Source organism: Schistocerca serialis, chromosome 4 (genome assembly GCF_023864345.2).
Source record: "Schistocerca serialis cubense isolate TAMUIC-IGC-003099 chromosome 4, iqSchSeri2.2, whole genome shotgun sequence".
Classification (NCBI taxonomy): domain Eukaryota; kingdom Metazoa; phylum Arthropoda; class Insecta; order Orthoptera; family Acrididae; genus Schistocerca; species Schistocerca serialis.
In genome coordinates, this window is record NC_064641.1 from 687,308,391 (window position 1) to 687,335,420 (window position 27,030).

A 27,030-nucleotide genomic window follows, 5' to 3' on the forward strand; every position below is an offset into this window, starting at 1 on the left:
TCCCAACAGTTTTGTTTACTTCAAAATATTCTGCTACAGTACATTTCTATTACTGTTTTGTTGCAACTCTTTCTTTCTAATAACCACCTTATACCGTTTAATAGTTTCTTTCTTCACACCTGCAGCATCCTTCGCTGTTTGTCTTTTTGTTAATTGATTGCCTCTTTCATCTATGATTTACTAATAGTTCAGAATTTGCTTAGGACTAATATATTCAGTACAACTTCAAATATCATAAATTTATTTATGTCTCACACTACACCTCTTGCACGAATTATTGTGTGTGTGCGTCACTAATTAAAAGACATTAAAAACTAGAGTTTTTATTATATGATGAAAGTTAAATTTGACATGCAAGCCACTGAAACAACATAAACTAGAAGCGATTGTACAAACAGCTGAATCACATAAAAAAATAAGGGGCAAAATACAGCTAAACTGTGAGTTCTGAATTTGCTGACTTTGACCAAGATTACTCTCTTAATTATGATAAAACACACATTTTTTAAAATTGTTATTAACATTCATGTTTGAAACTGTTTACTAGCACTTACCTGTTGGCATACTTTATCATGAATACTCTTAAGGCGATCTCGGCAATTTCTTTGAATTTCAACTTCTTTTAAGAGTGATTTTTCAACCTGATCATGAACAAGATCAATCCCTGTGTGAGACACAAAAATAAAATAACTATATATGAGAAGCCATCGATGAGGAGAAAAATTAGGTATGAAAGAACACTTGTCAAGCAATATTTATTATTTACCAGTTGGTGAACTATTGCTAGGAGACATTAAATTTAAAAATGCATCTGAATCTTGAGCTTTCAGAATTTTCCAAATACTCTTCACTATGACAAAGACAAAAGAAAATGGTATATGATGGTGAAAGGAAGGAAATGTCAATTCACAGATAGGAAAAATTAGAGATGCAGGGTACAGGTATTGAATATAAAATAAAAATCGATCAGCAGCAGAAACTGAAGTCTACCAAGAGAGCTAAATTTGAATAAAATAAATGGAAAGTAAATGATCAAAGATGAAAGATGCCACAATATTTTCAGTATTACTACTATACTAACTGAAAGAGCCTACATAACAGCGGATGTTTAACTCTGAAAAAATGACACATGTCAAAAAATAGAGATATTGCTGCTTGGTCGGTTTCGTCTTCACAGGAATGTGAAGCTATCAAATAGGTGAAGATCAACACCAGAAAAGGAGCACTGAGGTTTGGAAAAGCAAGAATTGAGTTTAGCAATATTTTTTACAAAATTTTGTAATTCATGCTCACCACGACTTTGTTCTCACCACAATTTCATGGAATGAAATGTCATCTTCAGCCTTCGCCAGATCTGTGGCTGCCAATTTTACTGCTCCAAGGAAGGCTACTGTAGGCAGTCAATAGTTCACAGATGAAGAAACTATTTTGTTTCCAATGCTGACTCACTGAATTTGTTTGTAAATTTTCTCTCAAAGAAACAATTGTTTGCCACCAAAAATGAAGCTGATGAGGATTTACACTGAGGGCATGTGATGTGAATCTGTCATACCGATATGGTAATAATGTGGCACCAGTAAAAACACAGTGCTAAATTGGAGAAGGGAAAGTGTAAGTGATTAAACTATTTTTCCAGGCTGGGACAGATAAATTACAATCTGTCATAGATTGGAACAGATTTTCAAATGTCACTTTGTATTCATTACATTTTGGGTGCAGCATATCTGAAGAGTTTGCATAGTTGCATGTCACTGTACCTTTTCTGATTTCTCCTTCACTGAGTTTGTCTGCACTGATCCACTAATTTCAGTGGAGTTAATAACATTACAAGTGCTCACAAAAATGATAAGTGCCCAGGATAAAGAATGCCAGTTTGCAAAAAAGTATGTGTTTGTGAAACGTGTGTATTAGGAAATTGGAAATGGCTGAGAGCACACAGTTTAAATATAGCGAGAAGTTTTATCAAGGCAGTAATTAACACTTGCGACACATCCACCTGGCTAAAAAGATTGTCAAGTTCACCGAGAATATCTGTTACAGGGTCACTATGGCAGATTTTTGGTAGTGTTGACAGATAGTTGATCAAGGCTGTTGGCCACATACTTGCCTCAGTATCTTGATTGTATCATCACTTTTGAATAAGAAGGTAATGTAAGATATGGCTGAATATAAAATGCTAGGATTTTGAATGGATCTGAAAAGCAATGGAGGAGCAAAACCAGAACTCCTGATACACTGTTAACAGGATGATTCTGATGAAATGTAGGGGTTGCACAGATTAATCAGCTGGGCTAGTATGCAAGAAGTGTAACTTGTTGAGGGTCAGGTATAGTGCTGACAAGAAATTAGAGAAAAATGTCATGATACAGATAATAAATAACACAATTAGACACCTTCTTTAAAAGAATGTATGTAGATGGAAGAGCCAGTAAAATACCATTTGTTTATTAAGCATGGTGGAGCAGAGAGTAGCAGGAATTTGTGAAGAGAGATGTGTCAACTTAAAAAAATGACACATGGTATGTGTCTAATAAAAATTAATTAGGTGAGATTGAGTGACTCTGTGAATCTGAATTGCAAATCAAGTTAATGCTGGGCATGGATGCAAATAAAGAAGACTGTTCTGGTACAAAGACCTTTGAGAATGCTTAACAAAGGAAATGCACAGGCAGAGAAATAATACGGGGGAGTTTATTGAGGGATGTCAGAAACACTAATGGACTAGGGAAAATGAAACAGAAATGAGAGATGTTGCAAGGTGGGAAATGATGATCAGTGAGTAATAAGACAAGAAGAAGAGACACCAATAAAGATTCATTCATTCATCCATCCATGCATCCAACCATTGTGCACTGTACATCCCACCAAGAAGGAGAACCTTCAGGGATGTGGAGTTAGACATATATTAACAAAAGGTACACCAATTAACTGAGTATACTGTATAAACAACATATAATCACCATACCACTTAAAGTTATTCATATTTACTATCCCTGCCGGCTAAATTTAATCAAGTCACAAACAAAGCTGCTATTTTGAAAAACACTGCTGTTTTCTCTGTTATACTAAATAGCTGCTGTTTATCTCCTGTTGATAGCTTCACATTAACTTGATTACTTTTGTAGTTTTCAAAGATACTGTTACTTACATCTTTTAATACAGAGCTCTCATTACAATATGTTACTACTTTTCAAGCAGCTTTATAACAAATACTGCCATTTAGCTAACAGAACTTTCCTGACTACAATAATGATATAATTTGCAGAGAAAGGCAAACTAAGAAGAAGTTAACAAGTTCTCATCAGGTAAGTGAGTTAATATTTCACTACAGGTCATTTTTTCAAACACTTTTGAAAAGAGTGGATGGAGTAAAATAAATATGTAACTAGGCTAGCTTTGCTTATGATGAAAGTTGCAACGTAATTAAGTCTGTCATGAAACATGCCCTGAGTTATTGACTGATTACAAAGATATGGGTGAACTTATCACATGAGCAAAAGATTTTTAATTCTTCAAAATATACTACCATAGTCACAACAACTGCTACTTTTTAGGAACCTGGTAAACTTTTTAATCTGCTTAAGGGTTGTATTTTTTAAATAAATCTCTGTTGGTGGAGCAGGCAGTGTCTGCACAAGTAAATCTAATGTATCTCTGGTTGTTTACTTGAGGGGGCAATATTTGCAGCCTCTATGATGAATTAATCATTGAATTTGGTTGGCCATCGTGCCATATATTCTTTGTGAGGGACAAATTTCATTTGGATGTGTTTTTGTTTATTATTTAATAATGCTAAAACACTGAAGAATGTTGGGTTTACATACATATTGACAATGGGTTTTTCACTCTGTCTTTCAACAATTATAGGGAATTTTAATGTTCAAAATTATCCACAGTTGGATGTCAACAACTCTAGGTGCCATCAATAAATACAGTAAGACAACAAATCAGTGTGAAGGCCTTGAAAGAAAAAAAAAAGATTTTCTAGTTAAGTCTGCATCTTATTTTTCCTGTCCTTATCCCATACTTTCCGAGAGTCGACATGTTAATCTGGATTTGGCTGTGTTAGTGCTAAAGGATGAACAGATGCCCTTCCTGCCACCCCACCCTACCCAGATGAAATTTATGTACCCCATCTGTCTGTGTCTAGTGTCATCCAAAGTGAAAGTGTGAACATGTTTTTGACTGTTTTCAAATTGTGTAACTGACTCAGGACATGGGTACCAACCCAGTATTCACCTAACTGGATGTGGGAAACCACCTAAAAACCACATCCAGGCTGGCCAGTACACTGGCCCTCGGTGTTAATCCACTGGGCCGATTTGATCCAGGGCAGGCAAGTCTCCCCCGAGTCCCATAAGTGATGTGCGCTAATGTGTTTGCCTACCCAGATGGTTGTCAGTACAACTATTGTGGCACAACATTCAAAGAGTTGCTCAACACAATATTCAACAACCTGAGTGGCCTTAGAGTTACCAAATTCCACTTTTTTTTGCATATATAGTTAACCCTAGTTACCTCCTCTTTTTTTATTAGAGCTATAATAGCAAGTAGTAGTATGATATTAGCTTCTATCGGTATCTACCAAGGTGAATCTGTTTAATTTCAGTGATTTACATGTCATAATATGCACAAAATGTCTGCTGATGTAGTATTTATCCTTTTATATTGCTGCATGAATTGAGAAGTTCATCAATCTTATTAATGAGGCTGTTGATGTTCTTACAGAAGACACTAAAAGTATTTCCTTTAATATCCATGGATTTCTGCAAGTTGCAGTACTTCATTTTGTAATGGCTGTTTCATCTGTAATTGTATTTATTCTGCATCTCTGTCTTTAGAATGGTGCTCATACAGGCCTAGGGAACACATTGGAAATCCTTGAGCCAGGATAGATGCTGTTTGATCAGAATAGATACTCCTAGCAGTTAGCTGTGCAAGTAATGAGAGAGGTTAGGAGGACCTCCTACACTCCCTGACACCTCCCCCTTCACCTTTGTCTACACTCTTCCTCATTACAGGTGGGTCACTATAATCTTGGGGTCTGAGTGACCTGCCCTTCCTTTTTAACCTTCCTCAAACTATCCCTTCTACCTCCTAAGGAAAGAATTAACAGTTCTGAAAGCTGGGATAGGGATATCACTTTTACTTTTATATGTGTCAATGAGCAGTACTAAAAATTTCAACTTCTGAAGAATAGTGATGGGCAGCAGTTGTACCTTATAATTTATTAATATAATCACTCTAATTCAAACCTCTGCACATTGTACCTCTCAAGTACTTTTAAGACACAACTGATTCTAGTGTCCTCACATTAATCATTTACTATATTTTGTGAAAAGCACAATGTACATTTCTCTAGATTAAGGTGCCAGCTGCTATAATTTGTACCACACTGATATTGTACATCAAGATTTAACTGGATGTTACACCAACTTTTTTTCAGATAAAACAGTCTCATATACAGGGTTATTACAAATGATTGAAGCGATTTCACAGCTCTACAATAACTTTATTATTTGAGATATTTTCACAATGTTTTGCACACACATACAAAAACTCAAAAAGTTTTTTAGGCATTCACAAATGTTCGATATGTGCCCCTTTAGTGATTCGGCAGACATCAAGCCGATAATCAAGTTCCTCCCACACTCGGCGCAGCATGTCCCCATCAATGAGTTCGAAAGCATCGTTAATGCGAGCTCGCAGTTCTGGCACGTTTCTTGGTAGAGGAGGTTTAAACACTGAATCTTTCACATAACCCCACAGAAAGAAATCGCATGGGGTTAAGTCGGGAGAGCGTGGAGGCCATGACATGAATTGTTGATCATGATCTCCACCACAATCGATCCATCGGTTTTCCAATCTCCTGTTTAAGAAATGCTTCTGCTTTAGCCTTTTCCGTAAGATTTTCCAAACCGTCGGCTGTGGTACGTTTAGCTCCCTGCTTACTTTATTTGTTGACTTCCGCGGGCTACGCGTGAAACTTGCCCGCACGCGTTCAACTGTTTCTTCGCTCACTGCAGGCCGACCCGTTGATTTCCCCTTACAGAGGCATCCAGAAGCTTTAAATTGCGCATACCATCGCCGAATGGAGTTAGCAGTTGGTGGATCTTTGTTGAACTTCATCCTGAAGTGTCGTTGCACTGTTATGACTGACTGATGTGAGTGCATTTCGAGCAACACATACGCTTTCTCGGCTCCTGTCGCCATTTTGTCTCACTACGCTCTCGAGCGCTCTGGCGGCACAAACCTGAAGTGCGGCTTCAGCCGAACGAAACTTTATGAGTTTTTCTACGTATCTGTAGTGTGTCGTGACCATATGTCAATGAATGGAGCTACAGTGAATTTATGAAATCGCTTCAAACATTTGTAATAGCCCTGTATAACCAAATCATATCTGAAAAATATATAACTCTAACTAACATTATCTACTACGGCATTAATGTTAAACAGGAACAATCATCATCTCTTCCATGGAGCACACCAGGTCATTAATTCATACATCATGCTTTACAAATCTTATCACAAAGGAGAGCCTTCAAGAATGTGGAATAAGTCAAGTTATACATTAACAGGTACAAGCAACTGAATGCTTAATTCTCTAGAGTATACTAACAATCAATTACAACTAGTACTAATCTCCTTACATTAACAATTATGGGAATTACTTCTAGGATGATATCATTTTAATGTGTTATGAATGAGAATATTATGCAATTAATAGCAAAGTATATGTCAACAGTTGATAACCTGAAACTAAAAAGGATCAAGAGAAAAGTTCAAATTACCAAGAGTGCAAAATAATATGGGTTCAAATAGTCAAGATGGACAGGGGAAAAAATTCAAATAAATTAGAGTCTGATTAAAAGTAAATTAAGACAATTATAATAATAATAATAATAATTTTTTAAGAAAAGCGAGGTTTTGTTTTTGCGTTGAACATGTTGTGTAGGTCGTAGCCATTCAAAAGTTGTTTTAGTTCAGCAATCCATTCAATACGAAGGGAACTGTCCACACTGCACTCTCCACAGATGTTTCTTTAACATGATGGCATGATTTTCTTTTCTTGTCCTTGCTCAATGTTCTTCCATGACACTTTTTGTCTTTGAAAGCTACAGTGTGAAAAAAAACAACAGGTTTTGTTTTTGTGTTGAACATGTTGTGTAGGTCGTAGCCATTCAAAAGTTGTTTTAGTTCATCAATCCATTCAATACGAAGGGAACTGTCCATGTTGAACTCTCCACAGATTTTTCTTTAACATGATGGCATGATTTTCTTTTATTAAATTTGGGAGCCGCTCATCATTTGCCGCGAATCCTTCAATCCTGAGAGACTGAGCAAAAGACTTAAGTTTTTCCTTCAACTTGAAACAACCCATGGAAACAGTGAGACACTTCCGTGACACTATCTTCAATAACATACATCCTTTCATTAACTGATAAGACAGTTGTTCTTTCTAGCACTCAAGGCATTTTGCAGTTTCTAAACACAGATACAATCCAACACAGTGCAAAGGCAGACTGCAGACTCGATAGGATACAGACCGGGTGAACAAATGACAGGTGGTCTGAGTTTATAACTGGAAATTAGAATAGGAAGACTTCAGTGAGAAGCACAGAAGTCTGGACTTAAAATTATTGAGAGTCCTGGCTTCAAATTACAAAGTGTTGGTGAGATTCCTTCACCACTATGACTTCAAATTACTGATGGAGTCAAAACACTTCCTTTTTTTTTTTCTCAAATTATCAAGTATTTTTGAAGGGTTCAGGGAAAAATTTCAATTTACTGAGAGTTTTAAATTATCGAGTGTCAAATTACTGAGAATCAGTTGCACTTTGTGGGGAAAACAAACTCACACACACGCATACACACACATCGCTCTTCCTCTTACCCTACTGTGCCGCTCTTTTTATCTACTAATTTGTCCTAAATATTTATAACTTATACTGATTTCAGAGAACACTATCATGTTTCTGTATAGAAGAAATGTTAAAACTTGTTGAATATGATCATTCATGTTAACTGAAATTTGAATCCCTGACTTGCATATTATGATAAATTGTAGAATAAATGGCTAATAGGGTTTTTTTCAACTTTGTTTCTAAATATTTGGTGGATTTCTAGTTTTTCACTTGATGTCTGCTGACAGCCTGTTTAACATTTTCTGCCCTGAACTGGAGGCAATGGCAAATAGTCTATATGGAAATAATTTTTTCTTCTAGTATTGAGGTTGTGAATTTTGTAGTATGCAATAAATTCACTTTATTATTAACCAGACATACTGTTGGGAAGTAAATGCATTGATACATCAGTCTGAGAATTTTGAGGTCTCTGAAGAGGTTTCTGCAATATGTTTGGTTACCAATTTTACTACCATTTTTACTGCACACTTTCATAAAATAAATCCATTTTCATTTTCACTGTATTAAAATTTACACACATCTCTCAAAATATTTTGTTAAATCTACAATATTTCCTTTTCATGGCTTGTGCACTGCCAGAAGCTTGTGCATCTCGATGTACTCTAGTAGGACATAACATTTCAAGAGTTCCCCGCTGCGCATTCATTAAAGACAATAGTTTGATGACTATATGCAAAACAGTTCAGAGAAATGCTCCTGGTCTACTATATCACTAAAATTTTTGTGCATACAACCACCATCATTTTCCTTTTACTAGCTTCACATGAATAAAGTATAATTTTGCACTTCTCAGTATGTGTTGTTTTACTTGTGGAATTTCCAAATAATGATTTGCCAGATGTAACATCTTTGTAAATGTCTCATTTGGTTTCACATTATTATAATGATATTGACAGTTCTCCTCCTTCTTCTTTTCCTTTCACTTTTTTTCAAAAGTTTTGCTGGTTGTGATAAAAAATACTAAAATGTTAATTCATAGCTCTCGTTTTATTAACTCATCAGTGCTGCGTTATGTTTGCCCATCTGTCTTCCAAAATGAGTTTTTAATGCCTTCTGTGTGCCCCATACTGGAAATTGTTTATCTGTCCATATTCATTGAGTTTTTTTGTGTTAACTCAATTCTGGGATTCATCATATTGAAAATTTTACATTATATGACATATTTTAAACAATATCTCTTTGAATAAAGATCTTCATATGTTCAATGAGAACAATAATGTTTATACAAAATTGTTAAGGCTTTCAGGACCAGCTGTTGACAAACAGCCTGTTGGCTTCCGTCCCAGGCTCTTTTGCTAACGTTTGTCTGATGATTTTTCTGACGTTTCGTCAGCACGAGTGGCTGTCATTGTCAAAGCTTCACCCTTCATTGCTGGCATTGGACTGGAGCCACGCTTGTGGCCGCAGATTATATGTACGCAGCGTGCTAATGTCCAAGGGCTTTTCTGCAATCATTTCCAGTGCGGTTCTCCTCTTGCTAGCTCCAATGGTCATTTGCTGCAGCATGGGAATCCTTGAGGCTTTCTTCTTTCTTGTTGAAGCTATTCTCTTCCATTGTTGGTCAAGGCATCAGTACAATCAGCAAATCTCCTCTCCATAGAAGCATAATATAAAATTGTTATGTCTTTTGGGGACACTTGTTGGCAAACTGCCAACTTTTGTCTCGGGTCCATCAGCCAACGTTTGTCTAATGATTTTTCTGACATTTTGTCAGCACTAGTGGCTGGCATTGTCAAAGTTTCACCGTCCATTGCTGGTGGTGGACTGGAGCCGAGTTCGCAGACGCAGATCATATGTACCTGATGCATAAGAGTCCAGGGGCTTTTTTGCGGTCATTTCCAGTGCGGTTCTCCTCTTGTTGCTTGCAACAGCCGTTCGCTGCAGCACAGGAATCCAGGATCCCTTTACCTTGAGGTTTTCTTCTTTCTTGCTGACACTATTCTCTTCCCTCAGGGGTCAAGGTGTTGGTACAATCTACAAATCTCCTCCCCAAACAAACTCCTTTCTCCTTATCTCATCTAGTAAGTCTCCCCAGACCCGCGGTTCTGGGTGACGTTTCCGAACTCCACCCCTTGTCCTAAGCTTCTCCAGTTCCTTTCCCTTCATCCTTCTTACTTCCTCTTCAACCCTTATGCCAGAAGAAGGAGCCACCAGCTCCGAAAGCTTGCATAAGTAAAACCTTTTTTATTTATGTGTTTTCCTGCTGTCACTTGGTGAGTAAATTTCTTATCTATCCAATTACATTATGTTTGTTGTTACTGACTAGTTTGTTACAGATCGTAGTAGAAAAGTATTGTGTCACAGAATCATAAATAATGATTTACTCACAGTGTTTAGATAGAAATTATGGGAATGATTTGGGGGAGAAATTTATGGAGTAGGCAGACAGTATGTAGTGCTTTGAGGATTTCCACATAATTTCTAGAACCACTTGGCCTTCCTCTGTCTCAAACCCACAATATTTTAAATAGAAGTGTGAGAGAGATGAATACGACCTACTGTGCATAGCATGTTTGCGTGTGCAGGTCTAAAAACAGTCATGAGCAAAATGTGGACGCAGCGGCCAACAAGTACCTGTTGCACAATCCATAGAGTTTCAGTGTATGTGTAGAGAAGAGCCTGTACTATTCTTTGCTGGTTTAGTGACTGTGATGATTGTTAAGGACAATGAAGAAATGAGATTAGACTTTTAAGTAACTCATGTGTTGGACTTGCTAGAAGCAAGACATGTTCATAAATTATGTGGTTGTTGAACCAATGCTATTGTAAATGTATTTACTCGAGTCTAATGCGAGATAAATCAGTTGACTTGCAAACTTTCGAATATTTATGTGAGAAATGGTGAATTTGTGCTTTGTGGAAGTTGAAATATACCAAGACTAAACTAAAAGTATTCTGCGAGCATCCACTTATTTCACGAGTAGAGAGAGAGAGAGTCTGATAAATTCCATTAACCAGCAGTATTCTTCTAAGAAGATGTTTTTGGAGATCGACGTAGCTGGCAATTCAGAAAAGAAGAACGGCTGTGCTTACCAAGTAAGTCAACTGAGGTGAGAGAGGTGTGAATTTTGCAATCCAACTTCACATCGATTCTTGTCGTCTAAAGTGTTAGAAGTAGTGATGGAAAATTTAACTTTTTCTTAAACATATTCATGCAGCATCCTGAGTATTATTTTTCCCTAAAACAAATAAGGGCAAAATTCAACAGAAGCAAGAATAATGGGTAAGTAACTCCCAAAATTAAATTACCTTGTGCTAGAAACAGAGAGCTGTATGCAATTCAGAAAAAGAGCAGTAGTCAAGATCTGAAACTTCATTATCACAGTATTGTCAAATCCTACACTGTTATTACACAAAGCAAAACTCATGCACTATGCTCAAAAATTAGAACACTCAGAGAGTACAGCAAAAATTGTTTGGAACATTACTGAACAAGAAGAAAACCAAATTAACAATCCAAATGAAACTGAGCCCCCAGGTCCTGCCAAACATTAAGGCACTTCCAAATTGCTTGCCACAAAATTCATTGATTGGTTCCTCAAAGTGGCTGCAAACACAGCACCCAGTAATAAACAATCAAATATACATGTATTAGATTTATTTGCGCTACATTGCATGCACTACCAACAATCATTAGTTTCAAAAATACAACCCCAAGCAGCAATCGGTATTGTAATTGTCAACTGTTGAAGCTGCCTTGGTAAAGTACCAGAACTTCAAGCACTGATAGAAAGCACTGAAGCTGAAATCGTTATAGGTACAGAAAGCTGGCTTAAGCCAGAGATAAATTCTGCCGAAATTTTTACAAAGGTACAGACAGTGTTTAGAAAGGATAGATTGCATGCAACCGGTGGTGGAGTGTTCGTCGCTGTTAGTAGTAGTTTATCCTGTAGTGAAGTAGAAGTGGATAGTTCCTGTGAATTATTATGGGTGGAGGTTACACTCAGCAACCGAGCTAGGTTAATAATTGGCTCCTTTTACCGACCTCCCGACTCAGCAGCATTAGTGGCAGAACAACTGAGAGAAAATTTGGAATACATTTCACATAAATTTTCTCAGCATGTTATAGTCTTAGGTGGAGATTTCAATTTACCAGATATAGACTGGGACACTCAGATGTTTAGGATGGGTGGTAGGGACAGAGCATCGAGTGACATTATACTGAGTGCACTATCCGAAAATTACCTCGAGCAATTAAACAGAGAACCGACTCGTGGAGATAGCATCTTGGACCTACTGATAACAAACAGACCTGAACTTTTCGACTCTTTAAGTGCAGAACAGGGAATCAGTGATCATAAGGCCGTTGCAGCATCCCTGAATATGGAAGTTAATAGGAATATAAAAAAAGGGAGGAAGGTTTATCTGTTTAGCAGGAGTAATAGAAGGCAGATTTCAGACTACCTAACAGATCAAAACGAAAATTTCTGTTCCGACACTGACAATGTTGAGTGTTTATGGAAAAAGTTCAAGGCAATCGTAAAATGCATTTTAGACAGGTACGTGCCGAGTAAAACTGTGAGGGACGGGAAAAACCCACCGTGGTACAACAACAAAGTTAGGAAACCACTGCGAAAGCAAAGAGAGCTTCACTCCAAGTTTAAACCCAGCCAAAACCTCTCAGACAAACAGAAGCTAAACTATGTCAAAGTTAGCATAAGGAGGGCTATGTGTGAAGCATTCAGTGAATTCGAAAGTAAAATTCTATGTACCGGCTTGACAGAATATCCTAGGAAGTTCTGGTCTTACGTTAAATCAGTAAGTGGCTCGAAACAGCATATCCAGACACTCCGGGATGATGATGGCATTGAAACAGAGGATGACACACGTAAAGCTGAAATACTAAACACCTTTTTCCAAAGCTGTTTCACAGAGGAAGACTGCACTGCAGTTCCTTCTCTAAATCCTCGCACAAACGAAAAAATGGCTGACATCGAAATAAGTGTCCAAGGAATAGAAAAGCAACTGGAATCACTCAATAGAGGAAAGTCCACTGGACCTGACGGGATACCAATTCGATTCTACACAGAGTACGCGAAAGAACTTGCCCCCCTTCTAACAGCCGTGTACCGCAAGTCTCTAGAGGAACGGAGGGTTCCAAATGATTGGGAAAGAGCACAGGTAGTCCCAGTCTTCAAGAAGGGTCGTCGAGCAGATGTGCAAAACTATAGACCTATATCTCTGACGTCGATCTGTTGTGGAATTGTAGAACATGTTTTTTGCTCGAGTATCATGTCGTTTTTGGAAACCCAGAATCTACTATGTAGGAATCAACATGGATTCCAGAAACAGCGATCGTGTGAGACCCAACTCGCTTTATTTGTTCATGAGACCCAGAAAATATTAGATACAGGCTCCCAGGTAGATGCTATTTTTCTTGACTTCCGGAAGGCATTCGATACAGTTCCACACTGTCGCCTGATAAACAAAGTAAGAGCCTGCGGAATATCAGACCAGCTGTGTGGCTGGATTGAAGAGTTTTTAGCAAACAGAAAACAGCATGTTGTTATCAATGGAGAGACGTCTACAGACGTTAAAGTAACCTCTGGCGTGCCACAGGGGAGTGTTATGGGACCATTGCTTTTCACAATATATATAAATGACCTAGTAGATAGTGTCGGAAGTTCCATGCGGCTTTTCGCGGATGATGCTGCAGTATACAGAGAAGTTGCAGCATTAGAAAATTGTAGCGAAATGCAGGAAGATCTGCAGCGGATAGGCACTTGGTGCAGGGAGTGGCAACTGTCCCTTAACATAGACAAATGTAATGTATTGCGAATACATAGAAAGAAGGATCCTTTATTGTATGATTATATGATAGCGGAACAAACACTGGTAGCAGTTACTTCTGTAAAATATCTGGGAGTATGCGTGCGGAACGATTTGAAGTGGAATGATCATATAAAATTAATTGTTGGTAAGGCGGATACCAGGTTGAGATTCATTGGGAGAGTGCTTAGAAAATGTAGTCCATCAACAAAGGAGGTGGCTTACAAAACACTCGTTCGACCTATACTTGAGTATTGCTCATCAGTGTGGGATCCGTACCAGATCGGTTTGACGGAGGAGATAGAGAAGATCCAAAGAAGAGCGGCGCGTTTCGTCACAGGGTTATTTGGTAACCGTGATAGCGTTACGGAGATGTTTAATAAACTCAAGTGGCAGACTCTGCAAGAGAGGCGTGCTGTGCATCGCAGTGTAGCTTGCTCGCCAGGTTTCGAGAGGGTGCGTTTCTGGATGAGGTATCGAATATATTGCTTCCCCCTACTTATACCTCCCGAGGAGATCAAGAATGTAAAATTAGAGAGATTAGAGCGCGCACGGAGACTTTCAGACAGTCGTTCTTCCCGCGAACCATACGCGACTGGAACAGGAAAGGGAGGTAATGACAGTGGCACGTAAAGTGCCCTCCACCACACACCGTTGGGTGGCTTGCGGAGTATAAATGTAGATGTAGATGTAGATGTAGACTATAGAATTAATTAGATCACTAAAGTGTAGTAACTCTGGTGGCTATGGTGCTGTTTCTAGCAGAATATTAATATCTTGCGCTGACTGACCCTTAAGCTATCCTTGTAATCAGTTGATATTTACTGACAGACTTAAATATGATGCAGAAATACCTTCCTACAAAACTGGAGATAAGCAAACTACCTCTAATTATAGACCTACTGGCATACCACTTTTTCCATTCTTTTCAAAAGTGTTTCAGAGAGTGGCCTATGAGAGAATACCGATTCATTTAACAGAGCAGAACTTACTAACTGCCTCTCAGTTTGGCTTTTGTTAAGGATTCTCTACACAGAAAGCAATACTAGGCCTCACAAATAAAGCGCTAGCAGAGTTAAGCTGTTGATATTTTCTCCTCACCAAACCCTTTGATTGTGTGGATCATAAAATTCTATTTAGCTAACTCAAGTGTTAAGGCATTAAAATCAGCCCTCCTGTAGGGTCGGAATAATGTCTCCATAACTGATAGCAGGGATTCTCATAAACAGATTGTATCTCAGTCATGAAAATAACCTCAGAATGAGAGTGCCGTAGGGATCAGTACTGGGCTCGATCTTGTTTCTAACCTACAAACTTAACAACGCAGTTCAAAAATTGTAATATTTGCTGATAACACATGAATTTTAATCACGTGTCCAAACTAAGTTCTAGCAGACACACCTCAGGTGACAGCTGAACAGGCCTACATGCAGTTTGCAGCTAACAGTTTTCAGCGTTAGACTCACAAAGACTCTATTATGCCACTTCAAATAAACAATGATCACCATCTAGTACCAGAAGCAGACATTAATGTTTATACGTTGATTGAAGCACAGTGTGCGAAATTCCTTCAGGAGTCAGCTGGTTAACAACTTAAAATGGGGCAACACATGGATAAACTAATAAAAAAGCTCAGTTCAGACTGTTATGCACTTGGAAGCATCTCTTACTGTGTTGACGTAAAGACAAGAGCATTGTCTTATTTTCCATATTTTCATTCCTTGTTGTCTCATGAAATTATCTTCTGGGATAGTACACACAATGTAAATAAATTGTTTGTTTAGAAGAAGCAAACAATAAGAACAGTGTGTAAAGCAAATAACCATACATCTTGCAGAAGTCTCTTTAAGGATCTTTAGAGTCTCTCACATCACCCAGATGTTTTTTGTTGCTGATAATAAAAATCTGTTTCAAATGAACTGTGATACATACAATCACACTACAAGACAACAAAATAATTTTCATGCAGATTTTGGCTCCATCTCCAGTGTTCAGAATGGAGCAGAAAGATATTCAGTGAGTGCCCACTGAGCATAAAGCAAGAAATTGGAAATCTGCACCAGTTCAAAAGGAAATTAAAATTATATCCTGCAGATAAAACAAGATCTTAAACTGACATCATATTCAGAACTGAAGACATTTTCAGAGGACATGGGGAAATGAAGTATCAGAATCGCTGCCAACCAATTTACAGATTGAGAGAAAAAAAAAAAGATCTGATTAGCTACTCTTTCTACACATTATCTGAATATCTATATCAGCAGAATGAAAAGTTCTGTTAGCTATATTGCAAGTAGCAGTGTATGTCATAAAGCAGTATGGTAAGTAATAATGTACTATAAACAGAACTAAGTACAAATATAACTAGGAAAGTTGCTACTCACCATATAGCAGAGATGCTGAGTCACAGATAAGCACAACAAAAAGACTCTCAAAATTATAGCTTTCGAACATTAAGGTCTTCATCAACAATAGACACACATACGCACACGCACACACTCAGGCAAATGCAATTCACAGACACGACTCACACATGTATGTGAGTTGCGTTTGCGTGAGTGTGTGTGCGCATGTGTGTCCATTGTTAATGAAGGCCTTAATGGTTGAAAGTTATAATTTTGAGAGTCTTTTTGTTGTGCGTATCTGCAACTATGCATCTCTGCTATATCTCATAATATTGTTACATTCCATCTTGGATTTTCCATTGTTTGATTTAAATATAAACAAGTATTTATAGATGTAAAAAAGGTTTTCTTGTAAAATCCCATAGTAATCTCATAAATATTAGTCTATTAATAGCAGATGAACACAGCTAAAGTAAAACTGAGGTGACAGCAGTTCCTTTCACGGGAGGCTGGTTTTACTAGTTTACTTGGTTAAACTTAAGATTGCATAAGCATGACTTGCATTAACTAGTATAGTGACAGTTTATTGATAGTTCAGTATATGGATTAAGTTTCCATGATGTCTTTGTGTTGTATTAATGTACACCTAGACTTGTTCCACACCCCTAAAGGTTCTCCTTCTCAATGAGATATACAAAACATGATGACTGAATGAATGTATGATGTATACATCATTCTTGTACTTACTCATATTTATTGTTGTGTTTAAGATAATATTTAATTCCAGTATCATATTACTTGTCATTTACATCTGTATACTGTACAGTAATATGCTTCTACACTCCTGGAAATTGAAATAAGAACACCGTGAATGCATTGTCCCAGGAAGAGGAAACTTTATTGACACATTCCTGGGGTCAGATACATCACATGATCACACTGACAGAACCACAGGCACATAGCCATATGCAACAGAGCATGCACAATGTCGGCACTAGTACAGTGTATATCCACCTTTCGCAGCAATGCAGGCTGCTATTCTCCCATGGAGACGATCGTAGAGATGCTGGATGTAGTCCTGTGGAACGGCTTGCCATGCCATTTCCACCTGGCGCCTCAGTTGGACCAGCGTTCGTGCTGGACGTGCAGACCGCGTGAGACGACGCTTCATCCAGTCCCAAACATGCTCAATGGGGGACAGATCCGGAGATCTTGCTGGCCAGGGTAGTTGACTTACACCTTCTAGAGCACGTTGGGTGGCACGGGATACATGCGGACGTGCATTGTCCTGTTGGAACAGCAAGTTCCCTTGCCGGTCTAGGAATGGTAGAACGATGGGTTCGATGACGGTTTGGATGTACCCTGCACTATTCAGTGTCCCCTCGACGATCACCAGTGGTGTACGGCCAGTGTAGGAGATCGCTCCCCACACCATGATGCCGGGTGTTGGCCCTGTGTGCCTCGGTCGTATGCAGTCCTGATTTTGGCACTCACCTGCACGGCGCCAAACACGCATACGACCATCATTGGCACCAAGGCAGAAGCGACTCTCATCGCTGAAGACGACACGTCTCCATTCGTCCCTCCATTCACGCCTGTCGCGACACCACTGGAGGCGGGCTGCACGATGTTGGGGCGTGAGCGGAAGACGGCCTAACGGTGTGCGGGACCGTAGCCCAGCTTCATGGAGACGGTTTCGAATGGTCCTCGCCGATACCCCAGGAGCAACAGTGTCCCTAATTTGCTGGGAAGTGGCGGTGCGGTCCCCTACGGCACTGCGTAGGATCCTACGGTCTTGGCGTGCATCCGTGCGTCGCTGCGGTCCGGTCCCAGGTCGACGGGCACGTGCACCTTCCGCCGACCACTGGCGACAACATCGATGTACTGTGGAGACCTCACGCCCCACGTGTTGAGCAATTCGGCGGTACTTCCACCCGGCCTCCCGCATGCCCACTACACGCCCTCGCTCAAAGTTCGTCAACTGCACATACGGTTCACGTCCACGCTGTCGCGGCATGCTACCAGTGTTAAAGACTGCGATGGAGCTCCGTATGCCACGGCAAACTGGCTGACACTGACGGCGGCGGTGCACAAATGCTGCGCAGCTAGCGCCATTCTACGGCCAACACCGCGGTTCCTGGTGTGTCCGCTGTGCCGTGCGTGTGATCATTGCTTGTACAGCCCTCTCGCAGTGTCCGGAGCAAGTATGGTGGGTCTGACACACCGGTGTCAATGTGTTCTTTTTTCCATTTCCAGGAGTGTATATCCATCAGTTCAATCAGTTAAAATTCAGTTTAATGAATTGGTACAGTTTTATAAACTGTATAATATTAATCTGCACCCCTTGAAAACTCATATTAAGCATTACGTAAATTACATTTCATTTTTGTCACCAACCAATTCTGTTTTCCCTCTGGTACAGGCATTCCTGTGCAATGTGGTGAGGGCCCTCAATGTCCTGTATAGACTTTTCCAGATCTTTCCGTTTGTCTTGAAGAAGGTTGCTTTCAGCAAGAAGGCGTTCCAGCTCAGTTGAAAGTGCATTTCTCCAAAATGTGGTATCTGTGATCCGTTCTCCAAGTCGTCTACCGGAATCGCGTTGTGCAGCTGCTGTTCGTTCTTCAGTATCTCTACAAAACAATATTAATTTTTTATGGCTTGACAATATTGCATCTGTGCTCGTATTTGTCTCTGAGTAATTTCCAGTTCAAATATCTCATATTGGGTACTATAGGTTACAATACGCTGCCTAAAAAATGAGCAAACTTACAATTTGTAAACATGAGGAAAGTGGTGTCACAATGCTCCTTTCCTTCCTGAATCAGTTTGAAATGCTTATTATGTGGGTTCACAGCCAGAAAATTACATACTTGTTAATATCCTGCACTTTAAGCTAGGAGATTATAAAGCACCTTGTATGTAATGTATATAAAGTCTCTATTAGTTGTTGAAGATATCAATGGTGCATATAGCAGTGATTGCACATTTTCTTACATTTAAACGTGTATGTTATAACCTACTTTATGGGTTGGCCAGAGGGTACATCACATACCACTATTGTCCTCTCCCCTCCCCTCCTGTTCAATCCATAAATGTTGCACGGGGGAGGGGGAAAAAAACTGCTGGAAAACCTCTGTATTGTAAGTTCAAATTTCCTAGATTTTTTTATCATCAGGATCTTTCTCTGACATACATATCCGACAAGAAGTAATACAAGTCTGTTAAGTTGTAGTTCCGGTTGTATGAAGGTGGGACACGCCGTGAAAGAAGGTAGTACACACAGCAAAAGTAAGTGAAAATGGTCCCAAAGTGTCAGATTACTTTTTGAGAGTTTTGAGAATAAGATTCTCTGTTGTGAACACTGGCATACTTGAGTTCTATTAATGAGAATTCTTCAGTCTAGTCACAAATCTAGTTCATTATTCAGTAAGCTCATAAGTTATTTGCTGTGTGATAGTGTCTTCCAGAAATCAGGAAACATGGCATCAATGTGGTCATCAGTGAGTACTGCTTCTGAATGTAATGGACAAACAGAGCAAGTTAAATTTTACATGAATGCTGCTTGCAGAATCCATGTAGAGTACTGTACATGAAAGTTTCAGTTTAACAAATTTTTGGAGTTGTTGTTGTGGTCTCCACTGCAAAAAGTTTTTGATGCAGCTATCCACGCTACTCTCTTCATCTCTGTACAACTGTTGCAATCTAGATTCTGCCTGAAACTGTTTACTGTAATCACACTTCTTCCCATTACAAAATAGATACTTCCTTGACATCTCAAATGTGTCACATCATTATGTCACTTCTTATAGTTCATGTTGTGTAAATGTTGGATCTATCAACACAAAAGTCTGCTGCTTGACCATCACTAGTCATTCTAGGCAGTTACTATATCAGGGCCAATCAGCTGTTCCTTTAAGTGACACAGCTAAAGGATCAGGCAAGATACATCAACAGATCCAGATTGCATACTGCCTGACTTGCCGAGTTTATTAATTTCCTGTTTTCTCTTTGCTCTTTTTTCAATTGATCTATTCAGCTCTGGTCATTTCTCACTTGTATCTGCCACCAGTGCATTGCTCTATGTGACGTGCTTACCAACTAGGACCAAGGGACCATCACAGTAACTGCCTCACATTCTGTTTGTCCTTATTACCATATGAATCATTTGTTTTGTGCACAAATACTTGTATCAGACACAACACTCAGAGACATATTCTACAGTAACAAAAAATGTGCACATGATTAGACATAAATGTAGCATGCAATCTGTAGATTGAGTATTTGAAGAAATTAATGAGAGTTTGAAGATTACTTTGGTTGCTCAGAAACACACTATTTAGGGTGCACCTGAACCTGATCTTAGCTCATGTAGCTTCAAGTAGAAGGCAAATATAATTCACTTATTTTACATGAAGAAAAATCTAAGTTACAAACTCATTAGAGTTTTGTGTTATTAATATACTACAAAGGAATAATGATTAAACTATACAGGGTGGTCCATTGATAGTGACTAGGCCAAATATCTCACGAAAAAACTACAAAGAACAAAACTCATCTAGTTTGAAAGGGGAAACCAGATGGCGCTATGGTTGGCCCGCTAGATGGCGCTACCATAGGTCAAATGGATATCAACTGCGTTTTTTTAAATAGGAACCCCCATTTTTTATTACATATTCTGTAGTACGTAAAGAAATACGAATGTTTTAGTTGGATCACTTTTTTCACTTTGTGATAGATGGTGCTGTAATAGTCACAAATGTATAAGTACGTGGTATCACATAACATTATGCCAGTGTGGACGGTATTTGCTTTGTGATACATTACCCATGATAAAATGGACCGTTTACCAATTGCACAAAAGGTCGATATCGTGTTGATGTATGGCTATTGTGATCAAAATTCCCAACGGGCGTGTGCTATGTATGCTGCTCGGTATCCCAGACGACATCAGCCAAGTGTCCGGACTGTTTGCCAGATAGTTATGTTATTTAAGGAAACATGAAGTGTTCAGCCACATGTGAAATGTCAACCACGACCTGTAACAAATGATGATGCCCAAGTAGATGTTTTAGCTGCTGTTGCGGCTAATCCGCACATCAGTAGCAGACAAATTGTGCGAGAATCAGGAATCTCAAAAATGTCAGTGTTGAGAATGCTACATCAACATCAACTGCACCCGTACCATATTTCTACGCACCAGGAATTGCATGGTGACGACTTTGAATGCCATGTACAGTTCTGCCACTGGGCACAAGAGAAATTATGGGATGATGACAGATTTTTTCCACACGTTCTATTTCGTGACAAAGTGTCATTCACCAACAGCGGTAATGTAAACCGGCATAATATGCACTATTGGGCAACGGAATATCCACGATGGCTGTGACAAGTGGAACATCGGTGACCTTGGCGGGTTAATGTATGGTGCGGCATTATGGGAGGAAGGATAATTGGCCTCCATTTTATCGATGGCAATCTAAATGGTGCAATGCATGCTGATTTCCTGTGTAATGTTCTACCAATGTTACTACAAGATGTTTCACTGCATAACAGAATGGCGATGTACTTCCAGCATGATGTATGTCCGGCACGTAGCTCGCGTGCGGTTGAAGCAGTATTGAATAGCATATTTCATGACAGGTGGATTGGTCATTGAAGCACCATACCATAGCCCGCACGTTTACCGGATCTGACGTCCCCGGATTTCTTTCTGTGGGGAAAGTTGAAGGATATTTGCTATCATGATCCTCCGACAACGCCTGACAACATGTTACAGCACATTGTCAATGTATGTGTGAAGATTACGGAAGGTGGACTACTTGCTGTTGAGAGGAATGCTGTGACACGTATTGCCAAATGCAATGAGGTTGATGGACATCATTTTGAGCATTTATTGCATTAATGTGGTATTTACAGGTAATCACGCTGTAACAGCATGCGTTCTCAGAAATGATAAGTTCCAGTTCACAAAGGTGCATGCATCACACTGGAACAACCAAAACAAAATGTTCTAATGTACCTACATTCTGTATTTTTAATTAAGAAACTTACCTGTTACCAACTGTTTGTCTAAAATTGTGAGCCATATGTTTGTGACTATTATAGCGCCATCTATCACAAAGCGAAAAAAGTGGTCCAACTAAAACATTCATATTTCCGTACATACTACACGAATATGTAATAAAAAAATGGGGGTTCCTATTTAAAAAAAAAAACGCACTTGATATCCGTTTGACCTATGGCAGCACCATCTAGCGGGCCAAGCATAGCGCCATCTAGTTTCCCCCTTCAAGCTAGACAAGTTCCGTTCTTTGTAGTTTCTTTGTTTGACACTTATTTCGTGAGATATTTGGCCCGGTCACGATCAATGGAGTACCCTGTATATAGAGGGAAACATTCCACATGGGAAAAATATACCTAAAAACAAAGATGATGTGACTTACCAAACGAAAGTGCTGGCAGGTCGATAGACACACAAACAAATACAAACATACACACAAAATTCAAGCTTTCACAACCCACGGTTGCTTCGTCAGGAAAGAGGGAAGGAGCAGGGGAAGATGAAAGGATGTTGGTTTTAAGGGAGAGAGTAAGGAGTCATTCCAATCCCGGGAGCGGAAAGACTTACCTTAGGGGGAAAAAAGGACAGATATACACTCGCACACACACCCATATCCAATATCCAACCACACATACACCATACACAGTTTGGTGTATGTGCGGTTGGATATGGGCATGTGTGCGAGTGTATGCCTCTCCTTTTTTCGCCCTAAGGTAAGTCTTTCCGCTCCCGGGATTGGAATGACTGCTTACCCTCTCCCTTAAAACCCACATCCTTTCATCTTTCCCTCTCCTTCCCTCTTTCCTGACGAAGCAACCATGGGTTGCGAAAGCTTGAATTTTGTGTGTATGTTTGTGTGTCTATCGACTTGCCAGCGCTTTCATTTGGTAAGTCACATCATCTTTGTGTGTGTGTGTGTGTGTGTGTGTGTGTGTGTGTGTGTGTGTGTTCTACATCTCCTCCAAAACCACTGGACTGATTCCAATGAAGGTGGATACTCATATCCCTTACTTTCAGGCAACAATCACTTGGAGGTAAGAACCACCTGCCTATCATAGTTCAGGAGATGATACCATAATACTGAGATGCATGAAAAAATGCTACATCATGCACAAAGTTTTAATACATTTATACTTTACTAAGATACTCCTACAGTCAAGTCAGCTTAAAGAAATCCCTTACACCTAGCAGCAGTTTTCACAGCTTTTAACTGCAAAGGGCAAATGGCTGTAGGTGAAACAATAAATCTTTATAGAGCTATGAAGAGACATTCCCACAGAGACATTTAGAAAATTACAATGTAGACATGCGAAATAGCTGCGCCCAATGTGCAGAAATCATCCGGTATCTTTATACAAGTGTTTCATAATTTCACAGATATTTTCATGAATTCAAGGAAATGAAATTTTTTTCAATATATACTACAAACACAGTTCAGTTTTTGTTTCATTTGTAATAGAAAACTGGCAAAATGAATACCCGGGCAATGCTGGGTTTGTCAGTTAGTATTTATAATACACTACCCTCCATAAGTTTGGAAACACCATGACGCATATTATGGCAGAGCAAGATTGGAGTGATCTATGTGCTTTACTGGTTAGAATACAGAATGTATACTCAAATAATCATTAATAATGACACTTAAAGTACTGTACATTTAATTACTGAGCATATACATATATACTGGTACATATTGGTATTGCTCAGTTTTATATAAACTGATTTTACCTGTACATGCATTCCACTAAACACACCAGGTGGCACCAGTAGATGGCACATTGTTTACAGTTCTGTTCAGTTATAGTTCTATTTATATGAAAGTAGGAAACACCATGAAAGAAGGTAGTACACACAGCAAAAGTAGTTGAAAAGGACCGCAAAGTGACAGATCCCTTGTGATTTACAGATAAAGATAGTCGCTTTGCACCAAGAAAGCAATAATATCAACAAATATCATCGAAATTGGAGAGTTCCATCAGTGGGGTTGTCTCGATCATTCACTGACATCGAGAGACAGGTTCCTATGGTGATCATCCTCACTCAGGAGCATGCAGAAAAATATCAGAATGCCAGGAAAAGTCTTTGTAGTAACTATAATACATTCAAAACTGTCAGTGAACTGACTGCTAAACTAAACACAATTGGGTGTATGCCAGTGAGCGAGTTAACAGTGCCTACAACACACCAGCATTAAACAGGAAGGGTTTGGGAAGGAGTATTATTCACTGATGAATTCAAGTTTGAAATACTTGGAAGTAAATGCTGTCAATCTGTATGTGTTTACTCCACGAATGCTTTCATCCTCAGTATGTAATTCCAACTGTGAAGTATGGAGTGGATTCTGTTAAGATATGAGGATCTTTTGGAGGAAATGAAGTTGGAGATTTGATGAAAGTAGATGGCAAAATGAACCAAAACTATTATCATGCCATTCTCCAACAACATGCCAAGATATCTTGTGTGTGTCTGTTTGGAAAATGGTTTGTCTTGCAGCAAGGCAACGACCCAAAACATATGTCTTGCTTGGGTCTCAACTACATGAAGTCTGTCGAGGTTCAAAAATTTTGGAAAACATGAAAAGGCTTCTCCAGTCCCTGATTGACTATTGAGCTACTATGGGATGAGTTGGACAGGAGTATCCGAAAATGGGGAATCATGAGTGGGACACACTTGTTGGAGGTTTTGCAGCAAGAATCAAGACATTCCAAAGGAAACCCTGGCAAAATAGACCCACTCTTTTCCAAGACCCCCCCTCCCCATGAACCATGGACCTTGCCGTTGGTGGGGAGGCTTGCGTGCCTCAGCGATACACATGGCTGTACCGTAGGTACAACCACAACGGAGGGGTATCTGTTGAGAGGCCAGACAAACGTGTGGTTCCTGAAGAGGGGCAGCAGCCTTTTCAGTAGTTGCAGGGGCAACAGTCTGGATGATTGACTGATCTGGCCTTGTAACAATAACCAAAATGGCCTTGCTGTGCTGGTACTGCGAACGGCTGAAAGCAAGGGGAAACTACAGCCGTAATTTTTCCCGAGGGCATGCAGCTTTACTGTATGGTTAAATGATGATGGCGTCCTCTTGGGTAAAATATTCCGGAGGTAAAATAGTCCCCCATTTGGATCTCCGGGCGGGGACTACTCAAGAGGACATTGTTATCAGGAGAAAGAAAACTGCCGTTCTACGGATCGGAGTGTGGAATGCCAGATACCTTAATCGAGCAGGTAGGTTAGAAAATTAAAAAAGGGAAATGGAAGGTTAAAGTTAGATATAGTGGGAATTAGTGAAGTTTGGTGGCAGGAGGAACAAGACTTTTGGTCAGGTGAATACAGGGTTATAAATACAAAATCAAATAGAGGTAATGCAGGAGTAGGTTTAATAATGAATAAAAAAATAGGCGTGCGGGTAAGCTACTACAAACAGCATAGTGAACGCATTATTGTGGCCAAGTTAGACACGAAGCCCACGCTTACTACAGTAGTACAAGATTATATACCAACTAGCTCTGCATGTGATGAAGAAATTGATGAAATGTATGATGAGATAAAAGAAATTATTCAGATAGTGAAGGGAGATGAAAATTTAATACTCATGGGTGACTGGAATTCGAGTGCAGGAAAAGGGAGAGAAGGAAACATAGTAGGTGAATATGGATTGGGGGGAAGAAATGAAAGAGGAAGCCGTCTGGTAGAATTTTGCACAGAGCATAACTTAATAATAGCTAACACTTGGTTCAAGAATCATAAAAGAAGGTTGTATACATGGAAGAATCCCGGAGATACTAAAAGGTATCACATAGATTATATAATGGTAAGACAGAGATTTAGGAACCAGGTTTTAAATTGTGAGACATTTCCAGGAGCAGATGTGGACTCTGACCACAATCTATTGGTTATGAACCGCAGATTAAAATTGAAGAAACTGCAAAAAGGTGGGAATTTAAGGAGATGAGACCTAGATAAACTGACTAAACCAGAGGTTGTACAGAGTTTCAGGGAGAGCATAAGGGAACAATTGACAGCAGTAGGGGAAAGAAGTACAGTAGAAGAAGAATGGGTAGCTCTGAGGGATGAAGTAGTGAAGGCAGCAGAGGATCAAGTAGGTAAAAAGACGAGGGCTAGTAGAAATCCTTGGATAACAGAAGAAATATCGAATTTAATTGATGAAATGAGAAAATATAAAAATGCAGTAAATGAAGCAGGCAAAAAGGAATACAAACGTCTCAAAAATGAGATCGACAGGAAGTGCAAAATGGCTAAGCAGGGATGGCTAGAGGACAAATGTAAGGATGTAGAGGCTTATCTCACTAGGGGTAAGATAGACACTGCCTACAGGAATATTAAAGAGACCTTTGGAGAAAAGAGAACTACTTGTATGAATATCAAGAGCTCAGATGGAAACCCAGTTCTAAGCAACGAAGGGAAAGCATAAAGATGGAAGAAGTATATAGAGGGTCTATACAAGGGCGATGTACTTGAGGACAATATTATAGAAATGGAAGAGAATGTAGATGAAGATGAAATGGGAGATACGATACTGCGTGAAGAGTTTGACAGAGCACTGAAAGACCTGAGCCGAAACAAGGCCCTGAGAGTAAACAACATTCCATTAGAACTACTGACGGCCTTGGGAGAGCCAGTCCTGACAAAACTCTACCATCTGGTGAGGAAGATGTATGAGACAGGCAAAGTACTCTAAGACTTCAAGAAGAATATAATAATTCCAATCCCAAAGAAAGCAGGTGTTGACAGATGTGAAAATTACCGAACTATCAGTTTAATAAGTCACAGCTGCAAAATACTAACCCGAATTCTTTACAGACGAATGGAAAAACTGGTAGAAACCGACATCGGGGAAGATCAGTTTGGATTCCGTAGAAATCTTGGAACACGTGAGGCAATACTGACCTTACGACTTATCTTAGAAGAAAGAT

At 39.3% G+C, this 27,030-nt stretch overlaps 1 protein-coding gene across 1 annotated transcript in view; it reads right to left on the reverse strand.

Annotated features, from left to right (window-relative positions):
* The window catches only part of LOC126473181 (tektin-3-like), a 154,764-nt gene that overhangs the window by 48,348 nt on the left and 79,386 nt on the right, over positions 1-27,030 (reverse strand). The window contains exons 5-6 of the mRNA XM_050100069.1: positions 18,437-18,669; positions 555-664 (exon numbers count right to left, since the gene is read on the reverse strand). Coding sequence (XP_049956026.1) covers positions 555-664; positions 18,437-18,669 — 343 coding nt within the window. The remainder of the gene's footprint in view (positions 1-554; positions 665-18,436; positions 18,670-27,030) is intronic.